The sequence below is a fragment of the Oncorhynchus kisutch genome, linkage group LG1 (genome assembly GCF_002021735.2).
Source record: "Oncorhynchus kisutch isolate 150728-3 linkage group LG1, Okis_V2, whole genome shotgun sequence".
NCBI lineage: Eukaryota > Metazoa > Chordata > Actinopteri > Salmoniformes > Salmonidae > Oncorhynchus > Oncorhynchus kisutch.
In genome coordinates, this window is record NC_034174.2 from 19,616,843 (window position 1) to 19,641,069 (window position 24,227).

The following is a 24,227-nucleotide window of genomic DNA, read 5'->3' on the forward strand; positions in this document are numbered from 1 at the left end:
GTAAGCACCACTTGGGGGACCAATCAGCAAAACCATGAGAGAGAAGAGCTGAAGGAGGGGGGTACACTATGGTACCCGGAGAAACACAACCATCCCAGGACTGTCAAACAGGGAGTTATTACACATTTATATGCATAGAATGTCTAGTTAGCTTTGAAACCATATTTATGTGTTCAGTATGTAGTCCCCATAAGGAAAGGATTAGTTACAATATTAAGTTTGATAGTGTTTATTTTATAAACCGACTGTATTTCGTACAGTATCTTGTCATACACATCTCAGTACTTTCTACTATGCCCAACCTATCTTTCACAATCTAATATCCAGTACGCACTGCACTTGCACAGTAGAAAGCAGCATGCATTCAGTGTATTAAAATCTTGAACTATGAACCTGTTTCAAGTACTTTTCACTTACGAAACAAATACCTCTGATGGGGCAAATGGTGTCAAAACCTGTTTATAAGAGTCACTCACAGATTCCAGCGTGAAAAATGTTTCTGTCTAAAAACACAGATGTCCAAAGGATAGCACCATGTAGAAGGCGTAAAAAGGATTTGCGACAAAGTGTGCATTTTTGTCAAGAAAATTATAGGGATATGAAAGCACAACTGTTTCGAAATAAATGTCCCTTTTATGTGAAGACTACTATATGAAACTGTAAAATAATCTCCAATCTGACATAATGGTAAACCAGGGAGGTAATCACTCTCACCTAATCTCTGTTACTCTAGTCTTCCCTGTGGAGATCAGTCACAGTGGTCGCCACAGGATGCTGATGAGGGGAGGAAGGCTCATAATAACGGCTGGAATGGAGTGAAATCAAAGACATGGAAGCCAAGTGTTCCATTTCATTCCATTCCAGCCATTACTATGAGTCCGTCTCCCTAATTAATGTGCCACCAGCCACCTGCGGTGGGTGTCTATTCCCAAGAGTGAACCAAGAGTGGGAAAAATTAAGCTTCTCCCTCTCTCTACCACAGACTTTGCCCACCCTCTATGACTAAGTTATGCCCTGTCATGTAGTCGGAGGCGTCAGATGCCAAGTAGACCACTGCAGCTTGCAGGTCTGTCACTAGAGCCAGTCGTCCAGCAGGGATATCTGACAGCCAGCGCTGCACCAGAGGCCTCAAACTCTCCGAGTGGATGAGAGGGGTGTCAACAATCCCCCTGAAAAGAAAAAGGGAGACAGAGATGGAGGGAAAGAGAATTCAGAGACATCAGACTTCAAAGCCAGGAGTGACAGCAGTGTGGCATTTCAGAGCCACCACTTTGGTAACCAAAATAAAATAATAAATAAACCCAATTACCCTTCAGAAAAGGGTACATCTCTGATGATATTGACAGTGGCACGCGTGGTGTTAAATGACTGGCACGTCGCAGGAAGCACCACCGGGTACGACAGGACCCTAGGTGTAATTTGCCTTCAGGAGCCTGTACATTATCACTTTCGCTGCGTCTCCCTGCCTGATATGTGCTTTAGCTGGTTTGATTCTCAGGTATAGTGCTTGAGTGGCATTTAAAAGAAACAGGTATGTTGGTACTATAGTGATTAGTACTATAGTACTATAGTGATTTCCTCCTCTGAGACTTAGGTACTTTCATGTTTAGACAATGCTTGTGTCAGCATTAATCTATCATGACCAATGATTTTCTCTCCACCTATTGAAATATATAATTTGGATAAACGTGTCAACACAGCTGTGTCTAATGTGAGACGACTTCAGGCTTTTCACACAACCATTATGAAAGTAACTAAAAGCTTCACGGTCGACTCATCTTTAGCCCGTACCCGACATGTTAGGCATGCAGTATTCCTGGCTGTGCCTTGATACAAATTCCAACATTTGGATAAATTAGCGGCTCCAAGAAGCATGTGACACCTTGGTTAACATATTCCACCTCAATTATATTTCTCTTCAGCGCCCTGTTATCTGGAACCTTTCCTGGCAATCAGAGGTGCTGTTTTCCCTCAACCAATTTTCTAGATAATGCAGCTTATCACCGGCGCGGCTAAAGTTGCCAATGAAATCAGGCTGCAGTCAACCTCGCACTCGCTAATTGTGTCCCTTTTTTATGCATATTTACTGACTGTCACTTCTACAAAATCAGCGCCTCATTGAGACAGCCAGTTAGAAGGGGGAAAGAATTGCTTCTTTGCAAATTAAAATGAGCAAACAAGCAGTTGATAAATAAAGCAGAGTGGGCGCTTTGTTCTGGGTGTGGTGACGGGCCCCGCATGCCGAGCCACCGGACGGATTAGCTGGGGCTAAGGGATGCTCGACTTAACACACACATACACAGCGCAGCGAAGTGTTCCTCTGTCCTCTTCTTCACCGCCACACAGCTTCACAGACAACTAGATACAAACAATGTGCTATTGTTGTGGAGACACTTGGAGTGAGGATGCTCATTTGATTTCCTAATTGAATATAACAATTAGAGCAAGTGTTTGTTTGATTCCTCCCTAAAGACGCCATCTAATTAAGCCTGAGCATATTGTTTGAGGGCTTAAATGGAACTTTTACAATGGAGGAAAACACTCAATCGCTTCTCATCATTACTGTTCTTGGCAGCTCAACAAATAGCAATACATACTGAACAAAAATGTAAAGTTGAATTTTTCATGAGGTGAAATAAAAGACCCCAGAAATGTTCCATATGCACAGAAAGCTTTTCTCTTTTGGTCACAAAATAGTTTACATCCCTGTTAGTGAGCATTTCTTCTTTGCCAAGATAATCCAACCACCTGACCAGTGTGGCATATCAAGAAGCTGATTAAACAGCATGATCATTACACAGGTGCACCTGGTACTGGGGACAAAAGGCCACTCTAAAATGTGCAGTTTGGTCACACAACACAATGCCACAGATATATCAAGTTTTGAAGGAGTGTGGAATTGGCATGCTAACTGCAGGAATGTTCATTTATCTACCATATGCTGCCAATTTGGCAGTATGTCCAACCGGCTTCACAACCGCAGACCATGTGTAACCACGCCAGCCCAGGACCTCCAGGACCGGCTTATTCACCTGTCTGGGACCAGCCACCCCGACAGCTGATGAAACTGAGGAGTATTTCTGTCTGTAATAAAGCCCTTTTGTAGGGAAAAACTCATTCTGATTGGCTGGGCCTGGCTCCCCAGTTGGTGGGCCTTGCTCCCCAGTGGGTGGGCCTGGCTCCCCAGTGGGTGGGCCTGGCTCCCCAGTGGGTGGGCCTGGCTCCCCAGTGGGTGGGCCTTGCTCCCAAGTGGGTGGGCCTGGCTCCCCAGTGGGTGGGCCTTGCTCCCCAGTGGGTGGGCTTTGCTCCCCAGTGGGTGGGCCTTGCTCCCCAGTGGGTGGGCCTTGCTCCCCAGTGGGTGGGCCTTGCTCCCCATGTTTGCACCCCTGTCCAGTCATGTGAAATCCATAGATTAGGGCCTAATTTATTTATTTCAATTGACTGATTTCCTTATATGAACTGTAACTCAGTAAAATCATTTAAATTGTTGAATGTTGCATTTATATTTTTGTTCAGAATAGATGGGCATTTCATTCAGTCCATGGACATTTTGTATGTGTACATTCTTAAATCAAAGTTAGGATTGAAATTTTGACATTGACACTATAGGCCTATTCTGAAGCCAGGCCATTTAATAAAACTAACATTTGGGACACAAACTTACGGTGAGATGCAGTTAACTCGGACCCCTCTGTCAATCCACTCTGTGCCAAGTGTCTGTGTCAGTTTGACCACTCCTGCCTTTGAGGTGTTGTAGGCAAGCTGCTTCTGTGGATGGGGCACTGCAGAGGGGACAAATCAAGTCAAGTAGTATTGGTCCAACTACACCTTGAGTTTTTATACACCTTGACTTATTCCACATTTCATTGTGTTACAGGCAGAATAAAAAATGGATTAAATAATAAAAATTACCCTCACCCATCGACACACAATGTCCCATAATGAAAAAGTAAAAACATGTTTTTAGAAATGTTAGCAAATTTATTGAAAATGAAACACAAAAATATCTAATTTACATAAGTATTCACACCCTTTTGCTATGACACTCCACATTTTGCTCAGGTGCATCCAATTTCCTTTGATCATCTTTGAGATGTCACTACAACTTGATTGGAGTCCACCTGTGGCCAATTCAATTGTTTGGACATGATTTAGAAAGGAACACACCGGTCTATATAAGGTCCCATAGTTGGCAGTGTACAATATATATACAAAAGTATGTGACCATCCCTTCAAATTAGTGGATTCGGCTATTTCAGCCACACCCATTGCTGACAGATGTATAAAATCAAGCACACAGCCATGCAATCTCCATAGACAAACATTGGTAGTAGATAAGCCTTACTGAAGAGCTCAATGACTTTCAACGTGGCACCGTCACAGGATGCCACCTTTCCAACAAGTCAGTTTCTTAAATTTCTTCCTTGCTAGAGTTGCCCTGGCTGGTCAACTGTAAGTGCTGTTTTTGCAAAGTGTAAACGTCGGAGCAACAATAGCTCAGCCATGAAGTGGTAGGCCATACAAGCTCAAGGAACGGAACCACCGAGTGCTTAAGCATGTAAAAATGGTCTCACTACCCTGCTCCAAACTGCCCCTGGAAGCAACATCAGCACCAGCACTGTTTGTCGGGAGCTTCATGAAATAGGTTTCCATGGCCGAGCAGCCGCACACAAGCCTAAGATCACCATGAGAAATGCCAAGCGTCGGCTAGAGTGGTGTAAATCTCGCTGCCATTGGACTTTGGAGCAGTGGAAACGCATTCTCAAGAGTGATTAATCACGCTTCACTATCTGGCAGTCCGACGGACAAATCTGTGTCAGAGCAGAAACTATACCATGAATTGTGTTGAGGCATATATCTGGGGAAGAGTATATAACAAATACCAGTGTTGAAAGTTTCCAAAAGCACAGTGGTCTCCATCATTGGAAGAAAATAAATAAATATGGGACTACGCAGACTCTGCCTAGAGCTGGTCGTCCAATCAAACTAAGCAACTGGGCAAGAAGGACCTTGGGAGGTGATCAAGAACCCAATGACCACTCTGACAGAACTACAGAGTTTGTTGGCTGAGATGGGAGAGCCTGTCAGAAGGACAACAGTCTCTAAAGCACTTCACCAATCAGAGCTTTATGGGAGAAAGGCCAGACAGAAGCTACTTCTGAGAAAAATATACGACAGCAGCGCCTGGAGTTTGCAAAAATGCATGTTAAAGAGAGCACAAGGCAAAAGATTCTGTGGCCTGATGAGACAAAAATGTAACTCTTTGACCTGAATTCAAAGCGCTGGAGAAAACCAGGCACAACAGACAATTCCTTAATTAGAAGCTGCTTCAGAGTGAAACGACCTTAGACTCGGGAGAAGATTTTTACGTTCCAACAGGACAATGACCCAAAGCATACAGCAAAAGCAACGCTGGAATAGCTTCAGAACAAGAAAGTGAAAGTCCTTGAACGGCCCAGCCAAAGCCCAGACATGAATCCTAAGACTTGAAGATTGCTGTTCACCGCCTCTCCCCATCTAACTTAACAGAGCTTGAGAAAATCTGCAAGAAAGAACGGGAGAAAATCCCCAAATGCAGATGTGTAGAGTTTATACAGACATACCCGAGACGACTCGAAGTGTAATCACCATCAAAGTTGCTTCTACAAAGTATTGACTCAGGGGTGTGAATAATTATGTAAATGTTTTCATTTTCAATTAAATTTGCTAACATTTCTAAAAACATGTTTTCACTTTGTCATTATAGGTTATTGTGTGTAGATGGGTGGGGGAATCAATTTCATCCATTTTGAATTCAGACTGTAACACAACAAAATGTGGAATAACCATATAAACTGCACTCAAAGTCCAAAAGACAAACCTTACCCCTCTAATAACCATGAAACACACACTACAATGTAGACTTTCTCTGAGAGTAATTATAATTTTTTTAACCTTTATTTAACTAGGCAAGTCCGTTAAGAACAAATTCTTATTTACAATGACGGCCTACCCCGGACGACGCTGGGCCAATTGTGCACCTCCCTATGCTACTACCAATCACGGCTGGATGTGATACAGCTTGGATACGAACCAGAGATTGTAGTGACGCCTCTTGCACTAAGATGCAGTACCTTAGACCGCTGCGCCACTCGAGTACCCCTGCATATTATTCATTCTATGCATTTCTTAATTTCAATCATAACTCAGCACCCTGGTTTCTACTGCATGCTACATGAAAACACCTCCATTAGGTACTTGGGACCCTGTGGATAAAGCCATGTCAAAATAATTGCTTGTAATGTCCAGTTACGCACCATTTTCAGCAACAAAGGCAACACACCATTAGTTTGCCTTGACCATCACAGATGCTGCACACTGCATGGGATGCTTGGACAGCGGCTAATTTCCCTCTGGTTGATTAATCATCACAGGGAAGCCTCCAAGTTACATACAACTTTAGTAGTTAACCTCGTCGCCCCTTGATCTCACTGCCAAATTGCTTCGGTCGGAACAGAGATGATAAATATGACACAGCTGCAGAGAGGCAGGGGCTGGTCCTGGCGAGACAGAGTGGACAGGAGATTCACGGTCCCTCGTTTGTTTAGAAAGGAACAGAGCTGATGTGAGGAGAGAAGAGGATGGCGGATGCTTCCATGATGGAGTGAGGAGGCTGAGGAGGGAGGTGCAGGCCCTTGGGTAGGACCCCAGCCTTGGAGGAGAGGAGGAGCACGTGAGGAGGAGCAAAGCCCAGGGCTTACACCCAGACTGAAGGTGAAAGCCAATTTATCAGGACAGGAAACACAGCTAAAAAAGCCTAACAGTGCTAATCCTCACTGAAGACCTGATGATACAGCTCCAAAATACCGTTCAAAACAGGTCTTCATCCTTCAAATAAACCTGCATTGATGTTTTCCGTCTTTAAGAGCAGTAATCCTTAGAGAGGGAGAAAGAGAGCACTGTCTAAAATCCTCTTTAACATCCCCCCTGCTACTTATTGCCCATTCTAAGTGGGGGGAAACGAGCCCTTTTCATCACAGGCCTACACATACTCAAGTCCTCAGGACAGATAGGAAGTAAAGATGGTACACAGGCTGAATGAGCGTGCCGCTGACATGATTCTCTCTATCCTCCTTAGTCAGGTCAAATACTTTACATCTACTCTCCAATACAGCTTTGTTAGCATGTCAAAAATGCTCTTCCTTTGTGTGGCCTACCATCATTCTCTTCAAATGTACAGCGGAGGGGAAAAACACATTTTATTCAGCAGATGGACAAAAAGCTGTCATTGTCCAATTAAAATACACATTCACGGCTGCTTTTTGGTACCCTACTTGGCTAAAACAGGTCCCCGCTGATTATTCATTATGACAATACTGTAACAGATGTCCAGACCAATAAAGTACATTCCTGCAGGACTGTGTGGAACTGAGTAATCGATCACTTTTTTTTGTTGCCATCCTCTATTTACCAGCATGGCCCTGTTTTACAGATTGCCCCTGAGGTTGGGACTCAGGCCCTCTATTTACCAGCATGGCCCTGTTTTACAGATTGCCCCTGCAGTTGGGACTCAGGCCCTCTATTTACCAGCATGGCCCTGTTTTACAGATTGCCCCTGCAGTTGGGACTCAGGCCCTCTATTTACCAGCATGGCCCTGTTTTACAGATTGCCCCTGCAGTTGGGACTCAGGCCCTCTATTTACCAGCATGGACTGTTTTACAGATTGCCCCTGCAGCTGGGACTCAGGCCCTCTATTTACCAGCATGGCCCTGTTTTACAGATTGCCCCTGCAGTTGGGACTCAGGCCCATATGTCACAGCAGTTTATTGGCGATGACTATACTGCTGATGAAGTGTTACTGTTTCTCTGGAGGAACCTGTAGGAGGATTTACACTGGGCTGGGAATAACTCCCATTTCACAATGCACTTAGTAAAATGTAAAAGCATCTGCTGCTTAAACACAGCCCTTTACAGAGGCAGGCAGGGTTGTTGCACAGGAAATCTTTTACATGTTGGACCTCAGGTTTCCGTACTAACACATCCTCCCTAGAGCTCAGGAGATGGATGTTTATTATGATGCAAAAGTGCCTTGATGAGCAGCAATCACAACTAACTGTGTTTGCAGTGGGAGAATAATGTGGGTGGATAAATCACTATAGCATTGTCCTGAATAAACAGTTATATGGTGAAGATTAGCAGTATTAGCAATTATACTTAAACAAATTAAAATTGATTGCATTTGTGAAATGGGTCACCAAGTTTCCTCCTCTGTCACTTTAAGTTCACTAAAGTACACTGAAATGGCAAGACTGTAGAATACCAAGCCCATTGAAGTCATTTCGCAACGCTACAGAAACAAACCGTATACAATTATGTTCAGGTGCACAAAATCACTGTGATGAGTATTACATTACTGTACTTCTCAGTGTACTATAGGAGACATATCAATGCAGCAACAAAGCTCAGGTCATTATTCTTCACTTGACTCACCATTCCTCATTGACTCACCATTCCTCATTGACTCACCATACATGGAGATGAAAGGAAGACATTCTCCCTCTAAAACGTTGATGAAATCTAAAGGGAACATACAGGATAGATAGAATATTCACTAACCTATTAGACTGGCCATGGACGCTGTGTTAATAATCTTCCCATATCCTTGCTTCAGCATCACACGACCTGCAGCCTGAGGCAAGAATTCAGGGAGAATGGACACATATCAGAAACATTCATCACACTTTTAGTATTGACACCCTGTGTGTACACTTTTCATTATTATTCATACTTACTCATAGACCCTAACTCAAACTCTCATATATTCCATGTGTAATTTACATGTCATTCCCCCCCCCAAAACAGTTAGACGTGTAAACTCAAATGCAAACAACTGTACATGTTTCCCATTTTCCAGACAGACTTATGTCACTGGTATGACCCTCTGAGTAATGAAATAGATCACACAGGCCTACAGTAGCATACTAGCCTAGGCTGCCAATAGTGGGCTCTAGATCTGCACTATCGTCTTGGATTGATGTGCCCAACCGTTAATACACTTGTGTCCCTTGTGGACCGGCTCGTACATAAAGCATCCTGCAGTCAGGCTGCAAAGGCATCATTTTCCTCTTTAACAAGCTTTAATGGCAGGCAGTTGGGGGAAAAATAGAAAAATATGTGTACCGTTTTAATAAAACATTTTCCAACACCATTTCACACCGCATTCAGCCGGTCCACTGGGGACACAAGTGTATTACCAGCTGGGCACATCAATCCTAGATGATAGTGCAGATCAGGCGTCCCCTATAAGTGGCCTAGGCTTACAACAGAATACAGTAGAGGAATCACACACCTGACAACACATGAAGGTCCCCCTCAAGTTGACATCAAAGGTTTGGTCCCACTCTTTCAGACTGGTGTCTTCACTGGCTGAGTTCATGTTGATCCCTGCGTTGTTGCATGCTATTTGGATCGCTCCCCATTTGGACACAATGCTGTCAATCATCCTCTCAACATCTAACGATTTGCTGATGTCAGCAGTAATCGCAATGCAATTTATCCCTGGATTAAAAAGTAGTGGCAATTTAAAATGCAATAATAGGCAAGTTCGAAATGATTGATATTATTACTATTTTGTGTCTTCATATGCAAAATATGGTGCCATGTGGTGCAGATTAAAGTTTTGTCTGAAAATATAATATCATCAGATTACAATATACAACAGGGATAATGAACTAGATTCAGCTGATGGTTTCTTGAGCGGAAGGTCAGGGGGTCGGAACATAATTACAAATCATTTGTAGACTACAAAGTGACCGCAAGAAGCCAAAACAGATATAATATTTCACTAAAACAATCATTCAAACCTGGCGTACGTTTGCATACAATCACATACACTGAGTGTACAAAACATTAGAAACACCTGCTCTTTCCATGATAGACTGACCAGGTGAAAGCTATGATCCCTTATTGATGTCACGTGTTAAATCCACTTCAATCAGTGTAGAGGAGGGAAGGAGACAAGTTAAAGAAGGATTTTTAAACCTTGCTACAATTGAGAAATGGATTGTGTGCGTGTGCCATTCAGAGGGTGAATGGGAAAGACAAAGATTTAAGTGCCTTTGAACGGGGTATGGTAGTAGGTGCCAGGCGCACCGGTTTGTGTTAAGAACTGCAACGCTGCTGGGTTTCGCCAACTTGACACAACAGTGGGAGTCAATATGGGTCAGCAACCCTGTGGAACCCTTCGACACCTTGTAGAGTCCATGCCCTGATGAATTGAGGCTGTTCTGAGGGCAAAAGGGAGGGGTGCAAACTCAATATTAGGAAGGTGTTCCTAATGTTTTGTACACTCAGTGTAGCGTATTATGCGTGGGGGTATTTTTACATAATGTCCAACTATAATAAAATAAAACAATTCAAATCTTGGGCCGCTAGTAGGGGAACAATGATGTACAGTATTTCCTTGACTTTTCCCTGACAGTAGAGCACCATCTGCTGGTAATACATGGAAGGTTAATATGAAAATCCAACATTGTGACAATCATAGTGGTGTGTGCTAATGCCAAAGCCTTACCTTTCAGTGTGAGCTCCTCTGCCACGCCCTCAGCCTTCCCTTGGTCCAGGTCTACCACAGCCACTTTGGCACCAGCCTCTCCTAGGGCATGTGCGAACGCCCTGCCTATACCTTGGCCTGCCCCCGTCACATAGGCCACCCTGCCGTCCAGACGCATCCGGTCCAGGATCGACCTCCCGTTCAAACCCCGGAATACCTCATCGTCTGTTACCTTGCTCTGAGACAAGTCACACACAAGTGAGTTATAAGTGTGAAGGGAAAAGTCTGTATGAGCTTTTAAGTACTGTAACGTCACCATCTGACTCATGGTAGTAACTACAGCTGTCAATGACAACAATCATAGTCATTTTCTTTTCCTTTTAGCACGGGCACTAAGTGTGGTTCTGACTGAGGATGCGTCATATGTTACCTGTGTGCCTGCACATGCTGTTGCCATGGGTACTCTGCGGATGATACTGATGCCATCTCTGAGGGGGACAATGACCTTAAAAAAATAAAAACCTTCTTTACTAACACAGGAGTAAACACCCAGTAATAATTAGACAGATTGCAAGCCATGTCTCTCCACTCACCTGCTCCACACGAAGATCACTCTTCACAAACTGGTTAAAATCTCGAAGCGCCAGCCCGTTTACATCAGCGGTGTCCTTTAGGTAGACCTTAGCCTTGAACAGAGAGTTATCCACACATATCACACCACTCAGCCGTAGGAGGTTGTGGTCCAGGATGAACTTGTAGTAGTTGATGTAGTTGTTCTTGTCTGCGTCGATAAAGACCATGTCAAACTGCTCGCCTGCTGCAGCCAGATCCTTTACAAGAGACAATATTATCAGAGAGCCGGACCATTCACTGTCAATGAGCTAGATACACTGATACAGTGTATAGCCTTTTACTTAGGTATAATGGTTCTTATATAATATATATATATATATATATAATTGGCTATTTATTGTACTCATATTTATTACACTTACAAATAGTTGTGTTACTTTAAGTGATTTGGTTTGCATTGCATATACATGTAACTATATAACGTGGTTATTATGCAAGTAGACTAACATGTGTAATCACTGCAGGCTAAACTTAATCAATGCAGTTACACAACACGTAGTTAGTCACCTTCAAGCTATCCATGGCAGAACCGATCTTCACTGTTATCTTCTTGCCATGTGGAGACCTGTCAAATATGGGCTTAGCAAATTCTTTAAGATATTGCTCAATCTCACAGGCAACCAGTGACCCATCCTCGGGCAGTCCTTCAGCCATTGAGAGAGCACCATACCCTGTGAACATGCCTATCTCTAGGATCCTCTTGGCTTTACTCATGTGAACCAGCATTTTCAGAGTCTGGCCTGCCAATGAAACATCGAGACAAATATTTAGCACTACTTAAATATGTATCTCTAACCAAGCATCTACACAACTGTACCCAATAGAGATGTCTCACCTTCCACATGCCCAGTGATGCACTCTTTTGGAAGCCGAAACTGAGTCTTGCCCTCTTCGAATACTTTATCCCAGTCGTGTTCCATCGTTTTCCTACACATCCATATGGGATTAAGTAAGAATGTGCATCAGAAAGCATCCATGCGAACTGTGTCTGTGGGACGGACAAGAGAATTACTCACTGATACAGCTCAGCGAGAGGTGCACTTTCCTGGCTGCTCATTTTCTCCAGGTAGCCGTCCAGACCACACGCTATGTCCAGGGCCTTCTGTAGGTTGACCCTCAGTTCCTCTGGAATGTTGGCATTGCTATCTGCTATCTCCTTGGCTTTGTTTAAGAAATCCACCATGAATTCCATCGGGGTGTCAGAGACTGCAGAGAACACAAGACCAAAACTGTACACAAGCCTATACAGTATAGGCCTAATGAGTACAGTAGGCTATTATACTAATGAACAATTTGAGACAGAGGGGGGGGGGGGGGGGGGGCGATACAGAGAAGGAGTGACATTATAATAATATGGAATTCCAATGGTGTAAAGTACTTAAGTAAAAAATACATTAAAGTACTGCTTAAGTATTTTTTGGGGGGTATCTGTACTTTAATATATATTTGAGAACTTTTACTCCATTACATTCATAATAAAATTATGTACATTTACTCCATACATTTTCTCTGACACCCAAAAGTACTTGTTACATATGATACGCACTTATCAAGAGAACATCCCTGGTCCTCCCTCCTGCCTCTGATCTGGCGGACTCACTAAACACAAATGTTTTGTCTGTAAATGATGTTGGAGTGTTGGGAGCGTGCCCATGGCTATCCGTGAATAAAAAATATATTTGTGCCGTCTGGTTTGCTTCATGTAAAAGTATTTATACTTTTATTTTTGATACTTAAGAATATTTTTGCAATTACATTTACTTTTTATACTTAAGTATATTTAAAACCAAATACTTTTATACTTTTACTCAAGTAGTATTTTGCTGTGTGACTTTTTACTCAAGTGACAGTTGGGTACTTTTCCCACTGGACAATTCATAGACTACTCTGTGTCATTACATAACTATACCACTAGATGGACATAGAGCTCTAGGAAGTACGGATGAGCCCAATAAATAACTGCAACAGGCGGGGTTATAAGTGTATGTTCCTAGAGATGCGGTAAAGATGTCAATGGAACTCGACCAAAACCATGGATATGCCATCGAAACGCGTGGGTGAAAGATGCCTTATGGTACCTCATACATTTAGGCTATTGTTTATGTGTATTTCACAATATGTTAATGTAAAAATCGGAGTAAACTGCTTGTATAGATGTGAACCCCAATACATGTTAATGCCATCGTCACCAATCAACTACAATACAGTTCAAAACTAGACAACCACCACCGATTTCTGTATGCTAGCGATACTACAAACGGGAGTTAGGAAACTAGCATTAATCATTCACTAAACCTGAAAAGGGACCAATTCTAAATGTTATGCAGCGAAAACAACCACATATGTTCAAATCGGACGTTAGTAAGTACATTGTGGGCATGTTACAATACATCAATCTTGACGAATCTCCACTTTGTTAGATCAGATTTGTTAAATGTGCGCCAATCCGGGGTCCTAGTCCCCCACGGCTGCGTTCCATGCGTTGACCTCTTAAACACATCTAGCTAGTCCTATATGTAGGTTATTTAATTACAATTAATATAAATGTCATGTTTAGTTTTATAATGCACAAATAGTGGATTATTTCGAATATACTATTTAAGTGTCCTATCATCTTTCCAGTTGATGTTTCCCCGCGACATTCTCCTGCAACTAACAAGCCCAACCACATTCATTCTTTCGAGCTTCTGCAATCATAGCTAGTTCTGTGAGAAAGACCCGACATACCTTTGGCAGCCTGCATGGTGAATTTCCACGGCGTTCGTAATACAAAATACACAACAAGTTGTCAAATCTTCAAAGGGCGACTGGCAAAGCAGCTGTCTGTCTGTCTATCTATATAGCTTAACCCCGTTTCAGTTGTGTAAATGTATCTTTACTGATGGCTTACGAAACTCCCCAAAATAAACTCTTAGTTTCCCACACAGTAGTTCCGCCCACGTGTCCGTTGACCTGTAAGATCTGTCTATCGATGTCAAACTTTTTGTGTAAACCTTTCGCGACAACGTTTTTTCGGGTCTTTTTACTGTCATCACGTGGGCGCAAACCGTATAACACAGCTATGTCTAATGGAGCTGACCTTCAACCAAGTCAAGCGCCACGGTATCTGTCCAGCTCAGGCATCCAGACGTTAAAAAGGCCACTTGTGTAATGAAAGAAAAATACAAATTGTTTCCATCATGTCTACACTTTTGTCACGAGGTGCTGAAGTGTTAAAATGAGCCATGTAAAATGTGAAATCATTCAACTGTTAAAATAAAATATAATGGATTATTAGCTCAATACAAAGACATGAATGATCACTTTACTTCAAGAATGTGCATATTTCCCATTATCATACATTTACTCTACAAAAAAGTTGATCTTAAACTTTCATCTTGGCTCATCCTAGACTGACATCTGCTTTTTTTGTCAGCTGCACGTTTTATTACTCTTATTTTCAGGTGTAGGATCTTAATTTGATTACCCTGTTGCTGGACAACTTTACTGCAATGATTGGTGCATTTGAGGTTTAAAAATACTTCTGAAGTTTGTAATTTCCACTTTGAAATGTCAAACCTGATTTGCCCTTTTTTTTATTATCAAAATGGCAATTAATTATAATCCACATTTCCTGTAGGCTTATTTTCCTGCTGTAGCAAACTGGCCCAAATTGTTTTTAGTTTTTTTACCTTTATTTACCTAGGAAAGTCAGTTAAGAACAAATTCCTATTTACAATGACAGCCTAAGAGCAGTGGGTTAAATGCCTTGTGAAGAACAACATATTTTTACCTTTACCAGCTCAGGGATTTGAACTATCAACCTTTCAGTTACCGGCCCAACATTCTAACCACTAGGCTACCAGCTGCCCCAAATGAAGATGCTACATGTATATTTACTCTTCAAACAGAACACCAGGAACTCACCAGATGTGCTCAGATGAAAAATGGTCAATTGAATGTTGACCTCTGACAACATCCATCCAGTGCCACAAACAAATACTTTGTCTTGTAACTGTTGCATACCTGTGTCCAGTATGTTAAGTAGCCTAGGAGGCTACGCAATTGAACATACCACAATTCAACTAAACAAAAACATTTTTTTTCTTACAGTCAATTTGGCACACACAAAAAGGGGTAGGCTAATGCTGATATATATAATATCCAAAGCCTTTTTCGCATGTTCATCAGTGACTGATAGCACATTTTCTGCACAAGAAGCAAGTCTGATGCAGGCTCCCCAGTAGGCTAAATACATAACCCTTATCAATTATCCCAGAATTGTACATGTAACTTTGCAATACATGTGTATCTTTTACAAATGTATTTATCTTGCTCTTATTTCTTGAGTGAAATAAAAAAAAGACTTGACATATAAACATACAGTATGTGTGTATACAATTACAAATGGTCTATGACATGTTTATTGATGTGGAGTCAGAAGTGTTTTATTAAGTAGCCTAAATATGTTTTACATAAAAAAAATGTAGGCTAATAAATTATATAGCCTATTGTGGGGGTGGGGGAATCCCTCTTTACATAATTCTATAGTTTCATTACATCACTCCCAAAAATTGTGTAAGGATCATGCTGGGGCACGTGCTACACAATGGTTTTGGCTACACTTTCATAAGCACACTGGAAATACTTGCTCCTCCCCTGGCAGAAGTGAAGTGATCTGCTGTCGAGGATATATGTATATATACAGAGAGTAATGAGAGGTGAACATTATGCTCCATTAGTTTACTTGTCTCTGCATCGGTCACTCATTAGCTTCCAATACATAAATATATCAAGATGTCACTTGATGCAAACACTGGGAAGACACATGTGGAAGAGCCACTGGAATGCAACAATATTGCAGTAATAAAGAAGAACGAGTTTCACTTAGTTCAAGTCAAGGGCACATGGAAACGCAAATCGGGAAATAAATTGAATAAAAATATAAAGGGTCGAGTATCAGCTGCCAAAATGTGAGTAAAACTTGTGTTAAAATATAATTAAGGGATGCAATTGATTCTAAATCAATTAAAACGTTATGCAAAATACAAGGTTAATGCACATTATCGTCATACATCTAAATTCGTTTTCTTGATGTTAACATGCTTTATTTTATTAGACCCTCTAAGTACTAAAATAAGTAGCCTCCCACTCGGCAAAAACTTGTTTTCACGTCATTTAAACAAAAATATTCAATGTGATGATGTGTAATCAACGTGGAAAAGTGATTGGATTTGCAAAAAGTCAATAATAAGGGAATTTCGTAATTTTTTCAACCGACTTTGAAGCTAAATCCAATGGCATGGTGAAATTATTTTGCTTTTCACATTAGTTGACAACTCAACCATATGTAAATCAAAACTAGATGTGTTGAACTGACATTTGTGCCCAGTGGGCTTGCACAAGCCTTGGCTTGTGTGATTCGGAATGGTTCATAGGACCAGGAGCCTATCCCATGTTTCTGTAGTGTGAGGCATCTTGATGTACAAGCACACCAACTGGACAGGACACTAGTGTTGTGTCTTTGGCTATGCCGGATTAAGTGATATGACATGCTATTCTATAAAATAATTTATCCATAATTAATATTACCTGATTGAGCTAATCATGTAAATGTAATTAACTAGAGAGTCGGGCACCACAAAATAATATTTATGGAGCTGTTATCTTCCGAATAAACTCTTAAAGACCTAGTAATATTTTACATCAATAGCAGTCAATATTAATCATCATCTTAATTCAGTCTCATATGAAAGTTGTACATTCTTGGTTATCTGCACGAACCCTGGCTCACAAGTTGAACCAGCAATACAACATTTGGTTTAATTATTTATTTACTATTCAAATCAAATTTATTTATATAGCCCTTCGTACATCAGCTGATATCTCAAAGTGCTGTACAGAAACCCAGCCTAAAACCCCAAACAGCAAGCAATGCAGGTGTTGAAGCACGTTGGCTAGGAAAAACTCCCTAGAAAGGCCAAAACCTAGGAAGAAACATAGAGAGGAACCAGGCTATGAGGTGTGGCCAGTCCTCTTCTGGCTGTGCCGGGTGGAGATTATAACAGAACATGGCCAAGATGTTCAAATGTTCATAAATGACCAGCATGGTCAAATAATAGGTCTGGGGCAGGTAGCACGTCCGGTGAACAGGACAGGATTCCATAGCCGCAGGCAGAACAGTTGAAACTGGAGCAGCAGCACGGCCAGGTGGACTGGGGACAGCAAGGAGTCATCATGCCAGGTAGTCCTGAGGCATGGTCCAAGGGCTCAGGTCCTCCGAGAGAGAGAAAGAAAGAGAGAATTAGAGAGAGCATACTTAAATTCACACAGGACACATTTACTAAATACCTAACTAATCACACAGAATTACACATACACATAATTCAATCATAACTTGATTACAAATGACGTCATAAAGGAAAACATCCCTAGCGGGCGGAACAGATGTGACAGCTTGTTACACAAAAGAAAAGGGGCGGGGTTTGAGTGAAAGAGCAGGAAGACTGAGGAACAAAGAGCGAAGCTGTGCTATCGTAAATATAGTATCTTATGCATTCTAAATTACCGCCCATTTGGAAAAGGAAAATGCAATAAATATTTACTCTGAGCTGCGCTTCGGTAGGTTCGTGGTAGATGGAAGGCCGTGTTGCCCAACCGAGTCCTTCGTCCTTTGAAGAATGTCTGCTGGTAAATTGAATACGTTGTAGTAACGTCATTGTGTGGTAGACGGGATACTCTGTCTGTCCCTTCCTAACCCTCGTTTGCAGCGGCTGTTGCTAACTCAACGGCTAGGAGGTATCACTTCTGTAGTGAATAAGAGTTCAAAGTTCATACCATTCGCAAACAAAACTCACGCTGATGTTGGCTTCGTTCTGTAGTTACTATCTGAACCGTTCTGACATCGGACTGTTGTCCTCACATCCTCGGAACAGGAGGTTATATTGTCGTCAAGGGCTTATAATTTCGAATAATTTCATATTCAAACATTTAAATTGAACAACAATTCCATGTGAATCCAATAACTCTGATGTGTAGACTTTCCACTGTAGAGTTTATGTAATCTTATCATTGATGAGAATGTCTCATGACAACCGAACTGACATCATATTCATTAAGTACCACCGCATATGTTCAATTGGTCAGATTACCAGAATATAGTTCATTTCCCCCCACCTTCTGATGTTCCCAGAATCTCTATGTTAACCAAAGAGTTTTGCAAATGTAACATCAGTAGGGTAGAGAGAGGAAAAAGGGGGGAAGAGGTATTTATGACTGTCATAAACCTACCCCCAGGCCAACGTCATGACACTAGTCTATCGCAGGGCCTTACCCCCAATGTATCTCCTTAATACTGAGTGCCAAGCAGAGACTCATCTGGTCCCATTTTTACAGTCTTTGTCATAAGCCTGAGATCCAGGGCCGGTGCAAGAACAAATCAGTTGGATAGGCATTTGACTTCAGTTGGATGGGCCCATTTTTTCATGGGACTTCCGGTATTTAGAATTTTGTTAATGGCTGTTATAATGAAGACCAAAGGCAGCTGGTGAGTTTCAAGTTTGTGGAAGCTTAAAATGTATCCTATAATTTTACTTATCTGCGTGCCAGTTATGAATATTTTTATATGCGCATTTTCGTAACGTTTTAGTTTCTCAAAATTATTGTCACGTGGTTAATCATACAAATATGAATTAAAATGGTTAAAATCTAAAAGTTAAAATTAAACTAATGCAAGAGCACCAGCCTTTGCCATATGGACACATTGATAGTCTACACCATGATCCATTGGTGGCTAAAGAAATGAGTGCATGGAACTCAGAGATAGCCTATAAGCCAATGCAGCACTAGGCCTATAACTTACATCTTCATCTAAGTAAAATACATAGGCCTAAAGACAACAAATAAAAACATTAGAACCTATCCTGATAAAATGCACGTTCTTTCAATTGCATGCCTATGCGTCTCCCTTTCTGTCTGTCTTGACTTGAGCTATAACTAGTGAAGTACAACATTGTATCAACTCAGCAGGTTGGCTTGCTCTCCCTCAAAGTTATCAGCACAGAGAAACCACACTCATGCTCATTGCTCACATGGAGCACTCTCTGACAAAACTCCTAAATTATGTTTATGAAATAAACCAAAACTTGTTTCCCACAAGTGTAGCAGGTTGTGACGGGGATTAACAGTACATTTACTAAGCATGTTTTCGCCACACACCCCTCCCCATTTTAAATTATACTCAAGACACATTATCTTCACATTTTACATGCTTTTCACTGACATCCGCAACTCAATAATCAGCTAGGCTTTTTGCCACGTACTCTGCCCAAATGGCTGGCTTTCCTAATAGGCATAATAGGCCTATGCACTTGTGATTTGAAATAATCCACAGCAATTTTTTAAAAGAATCTAATGATCCTCTATGGCTAAGTCAAGCTCTCTAGTAAAGTATTTTGACTGGAGTAATTATATAATTTTGGCAAAACATCAATTTACTTTAGGGAAAGCCAGCATCCGACCAGTGGACTGTGCACCCGTCAACTTTCCGTTCTAATACACAAGTGGCTGAAACCAGAGATCTGTGTATAATGACGAGATGCTCATGTCTCCACCCTAACAATGCAAATCGTTGTCCCAAAGGTGGGAATGCAGGTAACAAGCTTAGGTCTGCATATTAGGCCCATAGAAATGCATTGGGTTTATTAAGTCATTTTATTTAGACCTCTCACCTGGCCTCTTCCTCTCTGCTGAAACTAGGGAGCGCAACAGCGCCGTTGTGTCTTAGTATCTGATGCTGTCTGGACAGAAAACGTATAACATGCCATACTCCTTTTGTCCAGACAGCATCAGATACATGGTCACACAAAAGGAGACAGAAGGGCGCTGTTTCGCTCACTCGGATGCTTTATCTGAGATTGTTGAATCTTTCTGTCATCTCGTGTCTAAGTCAAATATTATCAATATTTCAATATTTTATTTGGACGGGCAAGGATGGTACGGTAGACTTTCCACAGAAAGTGAAATTGTGTGAATTTACATTTATCCCCAAGCTTTGTTCTCTAAACATTTATTGTACATATTGTACTGTACATAAAATAATCTGACAAATATATTATGTTTTCCAGCTATGAGAGCACCATGGAGCAAGGCACCTCCTGGACAGTGGTCAGCCCTATCATCTTCACCTACAAGGTGACTGAGTCCCTGGGCCTGCTGGACCCCAGCAACGACACCCTGCTCCTGGGGCACATTAGGGACCCCCAGCAGCTGGAGGCCCTGAGGAACAGCATCAGCACCAAGCCCCTCAGGCGCTTCGTGGTCATGGACCAGACCGTCTACAACCTCTACGGCTGCCAGCTCACAGACTACTTTGAGGCCCATAATGTTCTCTACAGGATCCTGCCCCTGCCCACCACCGAGGAGAACAAGTCCATGGAGCTGGTGATGAGGATCCTGGAGGAGGTCCATAAGTTCTCCCTGGACAGACGCACAGAGCCCATCATCGCCATCGGAGGAGGAGTCTGCCTGGACATAGTGGGCTTGGCGGCATCCCTGTACAGGAGACGCACCCCCTACATCCGTGTCCCTACCACCCTGCTCTCTTATGTCGACGCCAGCGTGGGGGCAAAGACTGGGGTGAACTTTGCCAACTGTAAAAATAAGCTGGGTGGCTACATACCCCCGGTGGCTGCTTTCCTAGACCGCTCCTTCATTCAAACTGTTTCTCGAAGACACATCTCCAATGGGCTGGCCGAAATGTTAAAGGTACAGTGGCAATGCCTGACAGCAACAGATATGAATTAGATATTGGACTGTACATGAACTTAAGATACAATGCTGTACTATTTGACTGTATACTATACTGTAGAGAACAATATACAGTACATCATCAGTCTTATAGAATATGTTGATGCTCATTTAGCTCTGTAGATCTGGTTTTATGTACTGGTATTTAATGTAAATGTAATGTAGATGTGTGCTCTACAGATGGCCTTGATGAAACACAGAGGTCTCTTTGAGCTGCTGGAGACCAACGGCCGGTTCCTGTTGGACTCCAAGTTCCAGTCTGACAGCGGTCTTCAGGGGGACAACAAAGATGCTGCCTCCGTGTCCACACGCATGGCCATAGAAGCCATGCTAGAGGAGCTGGCCCCCAACCTGTGGGAGGACGATTTAGACAGACTAGTAGACTTTGGTCACCTTATCAGCCCAGAGCTGGAAATGGTACAGTACAACCAATTTTTACCGCTTCACCTTATAACCACAAAGCCAAATAGTTCCATGAGCTACTGTATGTAACCGGGTTTGAACTAATATGTCATCATGTCATGTTTGTCACCTCCTGTTCCATTTTTAGTGTAACTATGTGCCAGATGAGCATGGTGTCAGGTTTACTCACACCTGTTTGTGTTAGTTAGCGGCAATAAACAGTGTGGCTATGAGGAATACTGCACTCTAGAAAGTTGTGCATGGATACAGTACTGAACGCTGACCTTCTTATTACAGAAGGTGCTCCCTTCCTTGCTGCACGGAGAGGCGGTGAACATCGATATGTCCTACATGGTTTATGTGGCCCGTGAGAGGGGCCTCATGACAGAGGAGGAGAAGCTGCGGATTATAGGCTGCATGGGGGGGCTGGAGCTGCCTGTGTGGCACCAGGACGTTACCATGGCACTAGTGCAGCACTCACTTTGTGAGAGGCTGAAACACTCTGGTGGGCTGGTCAGGATGCCTCTACCCATTGGCCTAGGGCATGCAGGTAAAGAGACAGACATGTATTTTTCAGTTAGAGTTCAGCACATTAACAACGATTAAAAATGCATATATTTTCAAAGCTGGTGTTAACAATCTCCTTTTTCTCCATCTGTAGAGATCTATAATGACACAGGTGATGACACCCTGTACAGAGCGTTTGAGAAGTGGTGTGATGAGCTGCGACCAAGCGACCTGAACTAGTCCAAATATTTTGCATTACTGTAGATGATTTACTTTGAATGATTTAAATGATTAAAACAAGGATGTGGCATTTCTGCTTGACATGTTTGCACAGATATCTAGAATGCTCAACAGTTGTTGTAGCTGATATTTGTTGGTGCTGTTGATTGTTCAGGTTGACTTGATTTGATAGAAAATTGCAAGCGATGTCTTGTCCTATTGAACAATACATGCCCCTCACAGTTTTACTACTACATTACAAAAAGGGAAATTCTAAACTTTATGTATGATGACTTTGTATTGCTATTGATGTATTTGATGTCTCAAATGTTCTCATTAAATCGTTTAAGAAATGACTACTTCTTGTGTTTTAAATACACAATTACAAACACTTTATTTAGGAGCAATGCACTTTTATATTGTACAAAATACAGTTGAAGTCTGAAGTTTACATACACTTAGATTGGAATCATTAAAACTCGTTTTTCAACCACTCCACAAATTTCTTGTTAACAAACTATAGTTTTGGAAAGTCAGTTAGGATATCTACTTTGTGCATGACACAAGGAATTTTTCCAACAATTGTTTACAGACAGATTATTTCACTTATAATTCACTGTATCACAAATCCAGTGGGTCAGAAGTTTACATACAGTAAGTTGACTGTGCCTTTAAACAGCTTGGAAAATCCCGAAAATGATGTCATGGCTTTTGAAGCTTCTGATAGGCTAATTGACATCATTTGAGTCAATTGAAGGTGTACCTGTGGATGTATTTCAAGGCCTACCTTCAAACTCAGTGCCTCTTTGCTTGACATCATGGGAAAATCAAAGGAAATCAACCAAGACCTGGTGCACTTCACAAAATAGATGGCATCATGAGGCTGAGAAATGTTGTGGATATGTTGAAGCATCATCTTAAGACATCAGACATCAACAAAAATCTCTGAAACTGGAAACACTTATCTCCCTCACTAGCTTTAAGCACCAACTGTCAGAGCAGCTCACAGATTACTGCACCTGTACATAGCCCACCTATAATTTAGCCCAAACAACTACCTCTTTCCCAACTGTATTTAATTTATTTATTTATTTTGCTCCTTTGCACCCCATTATTTTTATTTCTACTTTGCACATTCTTCCATTGCAAAACTACCATTCCAGTGTTTTACTTGCTATATTGTATTTACTTTGCCACCATGGCCTTTTTTGCCTTTACCTCCCTTCTCACCTCATTTGCTCACATTGTATATAGACTTGTTTATACTGTATTATTGACTGTATGTTTGTTTTACTCCATGTGTAACTCTGTGTCGTTGTATCTGTCGAACTGCTTTGCTTTATCTTGGCCAGGTCGCAATTGTAAATGAGAACTTGTTCTCAACTTGCCTACCTGGTTAAATAAAGGTAAAATAAATAAATAAATAAATAAAAAATGGCTTGAGGACAACAAAGTCAAGGTATTGGAGTGACAATTACTAAAGCCCTGACCTCAATCCCATAGAACATTTCTGGGCAGAACTGAAAAAGCGTGTGCGAGCAAGGAGGCCTACAAACCCGACTCAGTTACACCAGCTCTGTCAGGTGGAATGGGACAAAATTCACCCAACTTATTGTGGGAAGCTTGTGGAAGGCTACCTGAAACGTTTGACTCAAGTTAAACAATTTAAAGGCAATGCTACCAAATGCTAATTATATTGAGGTTCAATGAATGGATTTTTAGGGTGTTTTCACATATAGTCCTCATTAAAAGAACCGATCTCAGTCCTCTTTAAAAGAACCGATCTCAGTCCTCTTTAAAAGAACCGATCCCAATCCTCTTTAAAGTGAATTTTGGGGTAAAATTAGCAAAAGTGCTCAGTCCTCTTTGCATTCACATTACTACATTTAAAAAGCAACCAAGATCTTTTTCCAATATTTACTCGGTGCGCTCTGGGTTTTTACAAAGTGCAGGACAAGCCATTTTATCAGAACGTGTTATCGGACAGCTAGATATACCTACTTACATTTTGTAAGCTAATAGATTGCATTTAGTTAAAAGATGAGACATAATAATTGTAACCAGAAGATACTGTAAATATTATTGGTAACAGAATAAATAGCAGAAGAATAACTGCATATTAAATAATGTTGTAATTGACAATTGTAC

General features: G+C 41.6%; 2 protein-coding genes across 2 annotated transcripts; one reads left to right on the forward strand and one right to left on the reverse strand.

Moving 5' to 3' along the window:
• Positions 1–213: 213 nt before the first annotated feature.
• On the reverse strand, positions 214–14,318 carry zgc:113054 (uncharacterized). The gene is made up of 11 exons (XM_020492894.2): positions 13,893–14,318; positions 12,182–12,371; positions 12,001–12,092; positions 11,673–11,905; positions 11,126–11,362; positions 10,963–11,037; positions 10,554–10,770; positions 9,330–9,538; positions 8,597–8,669; positions 3,665–3,782; positions 214–1,169 (listed from the first exon to the last, which is right to left on the reverse strand). Exons 1-11 carry the CDS (start codon positions 13,906–13,908, stop codon positions 974–976), a joined length of 1,656 nt encoding a protein of 551 aa, XP_020348483.1. The 5' UTR covers positions 13,909–14,318; the 3' UTR covers positions 214–973.
• Positions 14,319–15,842: 1,524 nt separating this feature from the next.
• eevs (2-epi-5-epi-valiolone synthase) lies at positions 15,843–22,435 on the forward strand. The gene is made up of 5 exons (XM_031793558.1): positions 15,843–16,117; positions 20,270–20,909; positions 21,132–21,368; positions 21,651–21,903; positions 22,015–22,435. The coding sequence occupies exons 1-5, from the start codon at positions 15,942–15,944 to the stop codon at positions 22,098–22,100; spliced, it is 1,392 nt and encodes a 463-aa protein (XP_031649418.1). The 5' UTR covers positions 15,843–15,941; the 3' UTR covers positions 22,101–22,435.
• The last annotated feature ends 1,792 nt before the right edge of the window (positions 22,436–24,227 follow it).